The sequence below is a fragment of the Erithacus rubecula genome, assembly GCF_903797595.1.
Source record: "Erithacus rubecula genome assembly, chromosome: 9".
NCBI classification, from domain to species: Eukaryota; Metazoa; Chordata; class Aves; order Passeriformes; family Muscicapidae; genus Erithacus; species Erithacus rubecula.
In genome coordinates, this window is record NC_136660.1 from 31,053,627 (window position 1) to 31,066,998 (window position 13,372).

Genomic DNA, 13,372 nt, shown 5'->3' on the forward strand with positions numbered 1-13,372 from the left:
ACCTCAGCACCAATAATAAATATTTTGTTTGAGCACCATGAGAAAATCTCTTAGAAGTGACAACCCAGTGCTTAAATTACACCCTGCACTGGTGCTGGCTGGGTAGGTAATTTTCTTCCTAGCACTGGTAGGATTCCTATTTGGATTTAAGATGAGCAACTCTCACATTCAGTTAAGGATTTATCAGCTCCTTGTGCTTCTGTGCTAATGAGGAGGCTGGGGGGCTCAAGACATTTTATATATTTTTTATTTTATTTTATTTTATTTTATTTTATTTTATTTTATTTTATTTTATTTTATTTTATTTTATTTTATTTTATTTTATTTTATTTTATTTTATTTTATTTTATTTTATTTTATTATTTTTCCCCAATTGTCCCCCCTATCCAACTGGGGTGGAGGTGTGGGAATGAGCAAACAGCTGAAAGTTCTCAGAACTCTGACAAAACTGCACATCCCTGAGAAACTCTCCTGAAGGGTTCTTTAATGGGAAGAGAAGGGTTGAAAATCAATTTGATTGAAAATACAAATATATGTCTTTTAGTAAATAATTACATGGGATCTATGAGTTCCTGATTCATGCTGCTCCCAGTGCTACCCAGCCACCTATTTGGCCAGAGCTGGGGTTGAAACAAAGCTCAGAAACAAAATCCTTGTTTGCTTGTTTGTATGCTGGATTTCCTGCCCTGTTTATCCTTCTATTCTAATTTTGGAGTATGAAGCAGATAATTCAGCTCTCTAGTCCTCCTTCCCAGGAACCTGCCACGAAAATATTTATAACTGGGTATAAATAAACATGGTTTAGTTTCTGCATCTCATAGCCAGCAAGTAGATTCATTTTCCAGTTGTTAATAACAAATCCTCACGTAGATTGAGATTTCAAAAAGCTAATTAGGGTTTGCAGGGTATAGGTATGACACCATTTTTCTTGTTTTCATCCTTTTCTCCCCACAGTTTCCCATGGAATCCCACAGATATCCATTGACATCCAGCTGAGCACAACCTTCTGCTCCCAGTTCTGGCTTAGGGGTCCTTCAATGCCCAAGCCCCATTGCTTGTACCAAATTCCAATTATATAACTAAAGGAATACACTCTGGAGATCATTTCACTCAACTGATAATTTTATTATCTTAGTTAATTCTGTCAGACTCACCAAGTCACAATCAAGCTTTTTTGATAGGATTGCACTAGAATCTCCCTGCTGTGTTTTTAATTTTTTTGGCTGTTTTTATCTAGATGGTTAAAATTAAGGAGACACTAAAATCCACACAGCAGCTTGTGAATATTAGGAGTTCTTCTCTCTCAGACTCATGGCACAAAAAGTCTATTTTAATGAAACCTCTCCTGGCTGAGCAAGCTCATCAGTGACCCAGCTACATCAGAGCAGTGAGGGTTGTTTCCATTTCCTAGAATAACACTTGGAGCACCTCTTTTGCCCTGAATCTCCTGGTACTCATCCAACCAAATATTCTTTCTTTTTTTTTTTTTTTTTTTTCTGAAATAAGTGGATTAGTCACAGGGTGCCATGTAGACATTAATTGTACTGCTGCTGTTCTAAAGAGACTGCCAAGTCTGAATGACTGTCAGGTTTTTTTCCTGTGTTTTTCTCAGTTTTCAGGAACCATCCTTTCAGAGAGGTGGGTTCTCTGTTTCCTCCCAGTGATGTTGAGATGTTTCAGAAGCATTTGCCATTAGTTACCCTCTTCCATTGCTAAGCCTGGATTCAAGCAGAGCTTTGTTGCATGAGCTATGATGAAAATTGTGTCCATGTGAGGGCTCTATGCCTCCATTCAAAGGTGTGTGTTTTGCCTCACTAATTCCATGGCTCTGTTTGGCAAAGCCAGGCCTTCTGTCCCAAATGCTGGATCTTGATATCCCTAATTCAGGCTCAGAAACCCAAAGGTTGGCTCCAGCTGCAGAGGAGTGGCCAGAACCTGCTGCTTCAGTGTCCCTTGGTTTGGGAGCAGCACTCTGAGCACATAGAGTAAACACTTGATCTGAGCCTTGCCAGCATGAGACAAGCTCTCTTTGTTCCAGAAGTTCACTGGATTTTGCTAAGGAATGCATTGTTGGAGAGGACAAGAAGGCTGCTCCCTGCCAGCACCCAAGGGTTCACCCAGGCATCACATGAGATGCTGCCCAGAGGCAGCAGTGTGACAGCTGGGGGGACAGAAACCAAGCTGGAAATTAACTGTTTGAAACACAGGCTAGAATTTAGGCTGTCCTGAGGGGCTTCTGGCATTGCATTTTGGAAAAAAATAGTGTTTTGTTTACTGCAGAGAAGGTAGTCCTTTGCCTGGTGATGTTTTCTCCCTGGCTCCTCTTGGGCCAGTGGCCACTGTGGGATACCCAAGGGAGGCTCCCACAGAAGAGAAGAGCTTCAAGGTACTCAGAAAATGAAGCTATTAGAAAGGAACTCCTGCAAAAAAATTTACTAGAACATTTGAGAAGTTAAAAGTATCTCCACTCCATGAAATTACATTGGCTATTGCTGGTCTTTCAGTTTTTTGCTTTCCAGCAACATTCCCTCTGTAGCATCAAACCCTATCAAATCAAATCCTTTGGTTTTACTCTGATTTGTCCTGGATTTTCATTTTAATGATCACATTGTTTCATTTATACAACCTCTTTATTACTAACACTTTTTAAATTCATATTTTTCCCCATAGTCATAAATAAATACATTTCATGACTCGTCTGATTTCTGCTGTAGAGCTGTGTAATAGTCCTGAAACAAAGGTGCATTAATCTGCTTCTTATTGTGTCAACAATATCTTCAGCACCTTGTGCAATACCCTATTTCCTTGCTAGATGTTGCTGCAGTGACTCAAACTCCACCTAGAAGTGATTGATTTTTTCATTCACAGCTGAAGGAAGGGGCAAACTGATTACATAAATTGCATTTCATATCATGCTCTGATATTTCACAACTGAGTTTGTACAGAGCAAAACACTGCAGGTATTCAATGCTCTTATAGACATGACCCAGAACAACCTGCTTCAGGCATAAAACATCTGATTCTGTCTTTCCATGAAATGCCCAGGTTCAGGGAAATTCTCTTTTGTCTTTCAAATAAAGGTCAGTGAGGCTGGTGAATGGGTTGGACCAAGGGTAATTCTCTTTTGTCTTTCAAATAAAGGTCAGTGAGGCTGGTGAAAGGGTGGGACCAGTGCTGAGGGCAGGCTGAGATATTTTGCCAGAGCCTGGGGGAACATTAGTGATGATTTCTGGGATAAAATTGATACAGCACTGTCTGCAACCAGCAGGTTTGTGAATGTCACCTTCAGGAGATGTGACTTTTGCTCACAGCCCAGGAAAAATTGTCATGGATGTTGTGCAGTGCAGGAGGGATGAGGAATACCTGTGGGAGTGCTCTCTTGAGGGGTGGCATGGGGAAAGTGTGACAGTCACTGTGATGCCAGTGCCATGTGCTGGTGTACAAGGCAATACCTTTGCCTGCTCAAGGGGAGCCAAAGTGAGTTTTTAATTTTGTCAGATGGAAAAATGCTCCCCTGAACTATAAAACACATTTCCCAATAACATTATGCCTCTCTTAGTGCCCACATTGTCACCAAATCTCTGTCCTATTCAATGTTTCCCTCCTTTTTCTTTATTTTTAATCCATATTTGACATGGCAAACTTCCATCCAACTAAGATTCAAAATCTTTCAGAGCATTTTAAGCAGTGTCACTCAGAGTCCATCCTGTTATATACTTTTTTAGGCACCTGTAACCTCTTTTAACCAACTTTATTTGCTCACAACCAAGGCTTGGGAGGAGCAGCAAAATCAATCCCCAGGTACATTCTGCTCTCACAGAACCAACAAACATTCACACAGGAGACTTTTCCTGAACTTAAGGTCCTAATCCCACATATCTTACTTTGACAAAGCTTTTATTGAACACCTGAGGATTATTTATTTGAGTGAGATAACCAGGATAAACCAAGTGCAAAGATTGAGAGTCATGACTCCTTTGCAGCTTAGGGACAGCAAGGCAGAGAAAGGAGCCAGGGCTGTGTCAGATCCCTCTGGATATGCCATGACCTTCTGGCCCTTTGGGTTCTTTCCCAAATTTAACCCTGACAACATTTTTTCATGTCTGCCTGATCAGAAAAAAAGTTCAAAGTCATGCTCTCCACTGATTTTTCAAGTTGTTAGCAAGGTCAGTCAGCACATAATTAATTATCCAGTTTTGGTCCCTCTGTGAAACAAAACAGATTTTACAAAACAGGTGAAGTGTTATCATAGAATATCTTGATTTGGAAACAATCTATGATGTTTGAGTCCAGCTCCCTGCTCCTCACAGGAATAACTTCACTTAAATCACAATTATAATGTTGTCCAGGCACTTCTTGACCTCTGGCAGGTTTGGTGCTGTAACCAGAGGAGCAGTTCCAGTGTCCAGCCACACTCTGGGTGAAGAACCTCTCCTAAAAATACAGTTAATTATATAGAAACTGTAATTGCTAAAATGTATATTTTGCCTACTTCCTCCTCTGAAAACTTCTATGGGAACTAAAATTCCTGTCATTTTCAATTTCATATTTATTCAACCATTTTTATATTGAAAATAAATTCCCAACCATAAAAGCTTTCTCTTTAAATTATTACTGATTTTCAGCTTATTTAGTTTCTTCAGTAACTTATGCATGAGGAAAAGCTTAAAGTACAGTATAGTTTGACCACAGTGAAGGCAGTAATTCTGATTTTCATAAGTTTTCATGAGGCTAACCATAGATTTTTAATATTTAAGAAGATTTAATACATGAAACAAATATAAATCTGATTTGTATAGGACTGTATCTTTTGTATGTGAAAAACCTCTTCACTGGATCAGATTGTTGAAAGTTTCAAGTCTTAAAAAAGGAAAAATGTTGCATAAAGCAGCATTTTTAATATTATCTGTTATCCATATTTACCTCACATAAAAAAAGTCCTAAGAGAATTGTTGCACTCCCTAATGAAACTCAAAGGCCCTTAAGTGATATGAAAGGAGAAAAGAAAATGCAGTTATAAGGAAATAATTATGACATTTGGTTTGATGTACCTCATGTCTTTTGACTTTTTGGTCACCTTTGACTCAATGAGTTGAACCTTGGTTTTACTCTATTAATTTAAATACCTCATTGTAAATATATATAAATAAATACCCACTAAATAAATGCATAAATATATAAATAAATACCCACTATCATCTGTCTAACACAGGTAATTTATTTCATTATGACTAATTTCATAGCCACTCTTCAGCTGGGAATAAATCACTTTAACTTTGGCAGCCTACAGAATCTTCTTGAGTTACACAGCTCACTTCATGTGTCTCACTGCACTGATTTTACCACCAAAATTTAAATTAAATTTAAAGGCAACAGTGGCGCCAGCATCCCAAGGGCACTCCCACGTTTGTGATGCCAAATGTTCAAAGGGTGCTGCAGAATGTCACTGGTGGCACTCTGTGTGACCCTGCCCATGGTACTGCTGAGGTCAAAGGGATTTGCTGGAAGCTGAGAAAACTCTGCATTAAGACCATTGTCCACAGGGAAGTGGGGAGCAGGAAAAGCTGCAGGAATGCAGCAGATGCCAAGACAAGCAAGGTGTGCTGGCAGGAAGCCTTGGGTAAGGATGGAGTGACCTGTCCTGCCATGTGTGGCCAAGGTCACTGACACCCCTTGATTTGGGCACAGCTTTCAGCTCTGACAGATTTTCCTCACTGGGGCTTCCAGAGGCTGGATGTGACACCCTTATCCCAAGGGAATTCTCCTCTGGGACTGGGAAGATGGAGCCAGCTCTCAATACTCAGTTTAGCCTGACAGTGGCTTCATACATGAAGTTTTCACTTTACAATAAACTCACATAAATAAAGGCAGTCACTTTGCAGGTCATGTTATTGAGGATGTGATTTACTCCAGATGGGATTTGCATTTTCTCTACTCATTCCTCAAAAGCACCTTTCATCCAGAACTCACAGGGCTTTAGTGTAAAGGCTGTCAGAGAGCAAACAGGGGCTGTTCAGCTCTGGGTCCCCAGGATAACAAAGGCATTGAGGGGCTGCAGAGGGTCCAGGGAAGGGAACAGAGCTGGGGAAGGGGCTGGGACAGAATTGAGTTTGGCACTGGGAACTCCTCTATGGACATGGCCCACCCCAGATTGCTGGGAATGCAATGGGTTCAGCAAAAAAACAGGATTTACTGCATAAGAACACTTTTCAGGAGGGCAGTATGATGTTGAAAGAAATATTAAATATATTGCTATAGCATGGGGAAAAGCTGTGAATTCACACACATCAGTGATTTTTCTTTTTCCCCAGGGAACAAGAAATGCAACTAAATACAAGTGCAGAAGAAAAGCAGTTGGCCCTAATTTATTCCTTCAAAAACATTTTAGTGAAATTCTTTACAAATACGTGTATTTAATGGGATTTGCTCAGGTGGGGTGTTTTTATGGGCACCACAGCATCTCTGTGGTGTTGGAGCATCTTCCCCCAGCCTCAAGCACGGGGCCCAGCTGCCCTCCAGTGGCAGCAGCCACCAGAAAAATTCCACATTTCCCCTCTGCTTTCAACCCCTTTAAGCCCAGATACTTACAGAAATTATAACACTAAATAAAATAGTTAAATAATAAATACTATATAAAATAAATAAACACTAAATAAAATAATACTAGCAACAACTAAAATAATAAATAACTAAATAAAGTTATTCCCAGGGAGGGGGAGATGTGCCAGTGCAGCAAAACTTCACTGTGTGAAGAAAGATTAATGCTGAACCTCCTGCCAAAAATTATTTCACTACAAGCCCTCCTTGATTCCTAGGAGCAGATTTTGACAGATTTCTTTAAGATGATGTTCTGGGGAACAGCTTTGCTCTTCCAAGGTCACAAAGGTCAGCCCTGCTGCACACAGGATTTACCCTCTGCATGGTTTCCTTGGGACCTGTTTTGTAAAGGAGACTGAGGAATGCTGAAAAAGCAAATTTTGATGATTCTTAATAATAAAAGATTTTTACATTCAGCCACATTCCTCCCATGCCACCTTCTATCCCTATATCAGGGGCTCCAAATAGAGCTGTGCTGTGCCATGAAAATAAGCAAAGCATTCATGAAAAGAAAGAATTTATGCTCACTTTTAATTCAGCTAAGAAAATTTAGTTTTGTTTTACTCCCTGTAGCTGAGTCCCTTCTCCCTGACAGGACAAAATGAGGCAGAGATGGAGGCATCCTTTAGGATATCAGAGGCCATGGTGACACCATCACCTCATGATGAGGAAAAGACTGGAAGCTCTTATTGCTCTGGGGGCTGCAAGTCAGACAGAGAGACTGCAGATCCAAAACATGCTGGAGGGTTAAGGAGAAGTCAGGAAAATAAGAAAAACTTCTTCTTACAGGAGTAACTTTGGCAAACAAAGAGAATTTGTTTGAGGTTTGCCTGGCACTTTTAGGATGTTAATCTTCTGGCACAATCCTCACACCAATTTAATCTGGTTAATATGGTTGTAAATTGGAAATTTTCTTCATGGGTGGCACAAGATTCCTTCCCAAACAGCCTAATCTCCAAAAGTAAATCACTGCTTCCTGGTACAGCCCCACCATCAGCACAGGGTCACAAAGGAGCCCAGGGAGTGTTTGGGAAGATCTGAGACCAGGCTGGAACAGCTCCCTGAGCTGGATCTCCTCATCCGGATGTCTGGATGTACCTGTGAAAGGAAAATCCTCCCTAAATCACTTCCTTGGCATGGATCTGGAAGTGCAGGGGGAGGGCTCAGGTTGCACAGCACCTGCCTTTGATGCAGACCAGAACCCATTTGGTATAAATTCTGCAGCTGGGCTAGAACAGATCACCCCCAACAACCATGGACCTTCACCTGCGTCTCACCTGGCTGCTTCTGCTGAGCACCACTCTCCTGACTGAACCAGGTACTGGAAATTTTATTTCATGCTTGCAGAGTGTATAATTATTTACTAATATAGGCTGGCTTGCTGGAAGTGGTGGCAAAGATTCTCCTTGGATATTACTGATGAGTTTTGTACCATAGAATTGAAAGCTTGTCTTTTACTTCGAAGATTCAGTCAAAATCTGTAGGTTGTATTTCAAAATCTATTTATTTCAAAATCTATGTATTTTGAAATATATGTATTTCAAAATACAATATATATAATGTATGTATTATTATATTAAGATACTATATTTCAAAAATATAACCTATGAAGGTTACAGATTGGAGAAGGCTGAAGAATATTCCTTTGTTTCTTTTCTATGAGGGAAATTGCTTGCAGAAGTTGTTTTCTAAATGTTCTTCTTCTAATATTCTAGTTTTAATTAAAATTATTCTATACTGTACATTTTTAAATGTAGAGAAAAAAGGGGAAAGAAACACAGAGCTCGAAATATGCTGTGCATGACATGTTCCTTCAAACTTATAATCTTGCTAATTTAAATGAGATAATTTGGGCTTTATTTATCACCATGAAAAAAGCCTTGACAATCCCTTACAAAAAGAGGTATTTCACAGAGTGTAAATTAAGGGCTGGCTGTACTGAATTATTTACAAAACAAGAGTATGATGCATTACTTCAGGGCTAATGTTTCCTTCTCTGCCACAGCAAGTGGAACCTGGTGGAACAAGCCAGATGGAGACCCAAACTCACTGTGGAACAAATTTACTGATTGGATTAAGGACAAATTCCAGCGCAAAGGTAAGAGACGAGTTCCTGGTTGTGAGCACACCTGGCAGATGTGCAGAGTTCCCTGGGCCAGCTGTGGCTGTGCAGAGCCGTGGGGATTCAAATGCAGGCAGCAGAAGTTCAGCTATAAATAAACAAATTGGGGTTCACCTGTCAATTTTTGCTTCAGCTCCACCACAACCACAGCTGAGACTGGAGTCTGGAGAGGACCGATGTGCCGGGAGGGTTGAAGTTTTCCATGATGGAAAATGGGGCACAGTCTGTGATGATTATTTCAATATGAACAGTGCCAACGTTGTGTGCAGACAACTCAAGTGTGGCCGAGCTGTCTCTGTCCTGGGACTGTCTTACTTTGGCCCCAGTGGGAAAATTATCCAGTTGGATGATGTGCAGTGTAAAGGAACTGAATCCCACCTTTGGGACTGCCAGCACGCTGGCTGGGGCAAGCACAACTGTGGACTCAATGAGGATGTTGGTGTCATCTGCTCAGGTAAAAGTTAAATTAATAAGAAGAAAAATTGTACTCTTGTCCACCATAAATGTAAGAAATATCAGGGTAGAGCTTGGAAATCAGACCAGGGTTGAAAATTGGGTGTGGGGAGGGTCTTATGTTTGAGTCTGAGTGATTGAGGAGCAAAAGAATGCACTGTACAAAATAACAAGATTGGACAGCAAGCCCTGAGTATGAAAATAGTGAAAAGCAGGTAGTTCAGGACCACTGTAGTCAACATCTGATTATAGCCAAGATAAGAAATGCAAAGATTAAGGAGAAAATAGAGGTCCATCCAGTTGTGAACCAGGCATGTGTGAGTGGAAACAAGAAAAATTCTTGCCATAAATATATAATATAAATAACTGCCCAATAAAGCAAACTTTTGCTTTTTTTTTTTTTGCTGTTCACAGATGCAATGCTCTCCACAGTTGCACCAACAGGTAAGGCTGAGCTTTTGGGACAGAAGTCCTAAAATTAGCTCTTTACAGTCTCCCCAATGCTCAGAGTTTAATTTCAAACTCAAAAAATCATGTGATTACAGTTCCTTGGCAGACAGTTTTCTACAAAGGCACACATTCTGAATTACAAGCTATTGCTCCAAATTACTGTTTGCTCATCCACTGCACTATTTCTTTATATTTCATTATTTCTTTATATTGCTAATACAAACTGTATTTGCCACATACCTATTAATAATTAGTGAAAACATGAGGCAAGTCTTTACAGTCCAGGTCTAAGTTTCTGATTCCATTTCTTTGCTGAAATAATCATAACACCCTGGAAACTTTAAAGTACACACTCTACTAATGTTTCTTAGGATTTCTGGGTGTTAATGATGCTCTTTATAATGCACAGTCACAGAAGAGCAGATGTTAAAATGCAGTTTTCTACCATATAGAATCATGAGTGTTTTATTGTATGTAACACAGAAAAGAAAAGCTTTTTATTCTTAAGGTTTCAACACTGTGACAACACAACACACAACAGAAACCCCTGATTTCTGCTGGGCAAAGGCAAGGGTGAAAAACAAGCTGCAAATGTGTGTGGAAATTTTGAGCAACAGATGTGATTTGTTTAAAGCAGACAGGAGGAGCACAAATCTCCCAAGTTCTCTTACAGTGACTATTGGAAAAAGTTTTTCTGAGCCACAGGACCAAAAGTTCAAGTGCAGGGATCTTTCTTTGCCGTGAAACCCAAAGTGTGAATGATGTCTCAGATCCCTGCAATGTCTCTGCAGGTTCCTCCCCTGCTCCCAGCCCAACCCCAGCCCAGACTCAGACATCTCCTGCTCCAGAGACCGTGGCAGGTGAGGCACAAACCTCGTGCTTTATTCTCCCTTACAACTGCCCATTTGCACCTTTCCAAATGACTTCTGCACCTCTAGGAGTGAAACAATGCAGTCAGGGACAACACAAAGACTGACTGTCTTTGCTAATAAATATTAAATCAAGTGAAAGTAATTGTTTTGTAATAAAAATTAAAAGACTGTGCAATGACTCATTGTCCCACAAAGCCCAAATTTATTTCCTTTCATCAAGACTGTCATTCACATGTTCACTCCTAATTGCTGCCAATCTCTCTCTGCTTTGTATTTCCTCATCTGGCCCCAGATGTGTCTTCTGCACCCACTAATGTCACAGAGAAAATGAGCACACCAGCTCCTGAAATCCCAACCACAGCTGATAAAGGTAAGAACAGTCATTTCACATGTGCTTTTTAAAAGAAACACTCTGTTAATTTGGGGATTTCAGCTAAATTAAGATGTGACCATGTAAATATTCATAGCAGACAATATAGTTGTCCTTAGTTCCTCTTTTGTGAAGGAACAATCCCCTTACAAGATCTTCACTTGAAAAATATCAGCCTAAAAGGACACAGGGATACATCCACTTACTGATTAATAGCTCTGGGTTGTAGCTATAAAGAATATACTTACAAATTTGCAAAGAAAAAACACCCAGATCATTGTAATTCTCTGTGTCCAAAATTCATAAATTGTCTGGAAACATTAAGGATCACAGACAGGCATTTTCACTCATTTCCTTTCCCTCAGCTGGGGGATGAGCCTCCCAGTTATTCAGCAGATTGATAATCATGGAATGGTTTGGGTTGGAAGGGACCCTAAAGATCCCCTGGATCCAACTCTCTGCTATAGGCAGCAACACCATCCACTAGATTAATTTTTTTTAAATTAAATCTGAGACCTGAATCAAGTCACAAGCTCTTGAAATCACTCTTAAGCTTTTAATTGCTTGCAGCCATTTAGTTTCTCACTTTTCAGCCTCCCCTTTTCACTCCCTCCCTCCCTCCCACCACAGGGGAAAGCAGGACATCAGAAATCCCAATTCCACCACAGACAGGTGAAGGGCATTTGCACAGCATGCAGCATGGCAGAAAAATGTGGTTAGGAGGGGACTTCAGTGGAAAAGCCCAAAATATGCTGCAAAATGTCCATGAATTTGGCCACCTTGCCATGGACCTGCTGCCACCCTGCAGGTGGAGCTGGATTGGGCACATTTTGAATCCACACCAAGGAATCTGAAAGCATTTAAATTCACCAAGAGCTGATCTCAGCCTTACCTGAGCATTCTTTCCACGTTCCTTCCTTTTTCTCACAGCCTCTGAAAAAACTACAGAATCAAACTTGACACCTGCTGGGCTTGTAGATGAGACAACCCCATCTGCAGAAATCCTTTCCACACTGGCTGAAGGTAAGGCACAGACACAATGCCATAAAATCTAGTAACAGTGCTTGAGTTTGTTCAAAATAGATTACATTGATAGGATAAAAGTAAATTAATAAACCTCAAGATCAGTCAACTGCTAGCTCATTGTTTCAGTGAAGAAAAGTTCAGTTTATATTCAATATCAACAAAATCTAACCTCACCTGAGTGTTTTGACTCAAATGATCAGATTTTAGAGGCTACAATCCAAGTCTCTCTTCCTTCAAGGATGCAATCAAAAGCATATCAGCAATCATCAGATCCATTTTCTATCACTGATTGAAGTTTTTCTCCAGTAATGGATTTTCTCAACACTTTCACAGTCCCTTCCAAACCCTCAAATTCCTCCTTTGCATCCACTCAGTGAGTGAAGAGCCTGAGGCAGGAACTACACCAGGAATTCTAAGCACAGCTTACATTGCAAAGTTTGAGTTGCAAATCCAATTTGGAGCCTAAGTGAGCTAAAGGACAGCCAGACTGTATGTCAAAATCATGCAAATAAGTTTAATAAGGAGGGTATGAACATACTGCTTCATTCTCCAGTAGATAAGAAGGTTAAAAACCCAACTAATAAATATTTATTTATTGTGGTGTTATGTGGTGATAAAGACTTTACACTTTTAACATTATGACAAACCCAGTTTAATCAACATTCAATTCTGGTTCCTATGGGCAGTATTGTTCATTGTTCCTCCTGCTTTCTTTTTCCCCTCAAAGGTTCATCAGATTATTCAGCCACAGAAGCAGAAAATTTGAGCACATCTGCCCCAGCCAGAGGCAGCACTGAGGCAACAGCTCCAGCAGCACTGCCTACAGTGAGGGAAGGTGAGAAAGAGCCTGGCCTGATGGTGCTGCCATGTGTGACCCCACATCCCAGCTCTTCCCACCCTCTTTTCTGAGGAAACTCTCTGACATCTATTTTGTACACTTTGCAACCTTTTAGAGCTGCTTTAATGAATTTATGAAATAATTTTTAGGTATTAAAAATCTATTCAAAGCTGAATTTCACCAATTAGTGAAGAAATATCAGTTGCTCTTTTTCTGCCTTTTTCCTGGCAGTCATTTCACTTTCAAAAGGAGAGAAACTAAAATTTTCCAACTTAGGAGACTCCTTTACAGAGTTTTGATCAGATTTTGCTTCTTCCCTTCCTTGTTCAGACAATTTCATCTTTCTTATAGACACTGTGTGTAACTGGGATGCTGTTCAATGGTTAAATGGGAAAAAATGCTCTTTTCTAGCTCCACTAACTTTGTTACTTAAATTTGTACACAATGGAGGTAAACTGTGTTAAAATCTCAGGAAAATTCAGTGCTCACTGATTCCTTTGATTATATCCTACACTTAACAAAGAATTTCATTTGAGAAGAGATACAGATATTGATTATTTTCTCATATTGATTTCCTGAAAATGAAAAGTGGCTGTTCAGTTGTCTGTAGGTACCCCATAAGAAGACATTAAAGATTATTGAGA

General features: G+C 40.0%; 1 protein-coding gene and 1 long non-coding RNA gene across 2 annotated transcripts; both read left to right on the top strand.

Moving 5' to 3' along the window:
- Nucleotides 1-7,841: 7,841 nt before the first annotated feature.
- On the top strand, nucleotides 7,842-10,598 carry LOC306805379 (scavenger receptor cysteine-rich domain-containing protein DMBT1-like; the record flags this gene model as incomplete). Its single annotated transcript, XM_079313100.1, has 5 exons — nucleotides 7,842-7,915; nucleotides 8,603-8,695; nucleotides 8,853-9,173; nucleotides 9,587-9,616; nucleotides 10,414-10,598. The coding sequence occupies exons 1-5, from the start codon at nucleotides 7,852-7,854 to the stop codon at nucleotides 10,596-10,598; spliced, it is 693 nt and encodes a 230-aa protein (XP_079169226.1). The 5' UTR covers nucleotides 7,842-7,851.
- A 185-nt stretch (nucleotides 10,599-10,783) lies between these two features.
- LOC306805373 lies at nucleotides 10,784-12,711 on the top strand. Its single transcript, XR_013775191.1, has 3 exons — nucleotides 10,784-10,864; nucleotides 11,795-11,887; nucleotides 12,618-12,711. It is a non-coding gene; the product is annotated as an uncharacterized lncRNA (long non-coding RNA).
- Nucleotides 12,712-13,372: the final 661 nt, after the last annotated feature.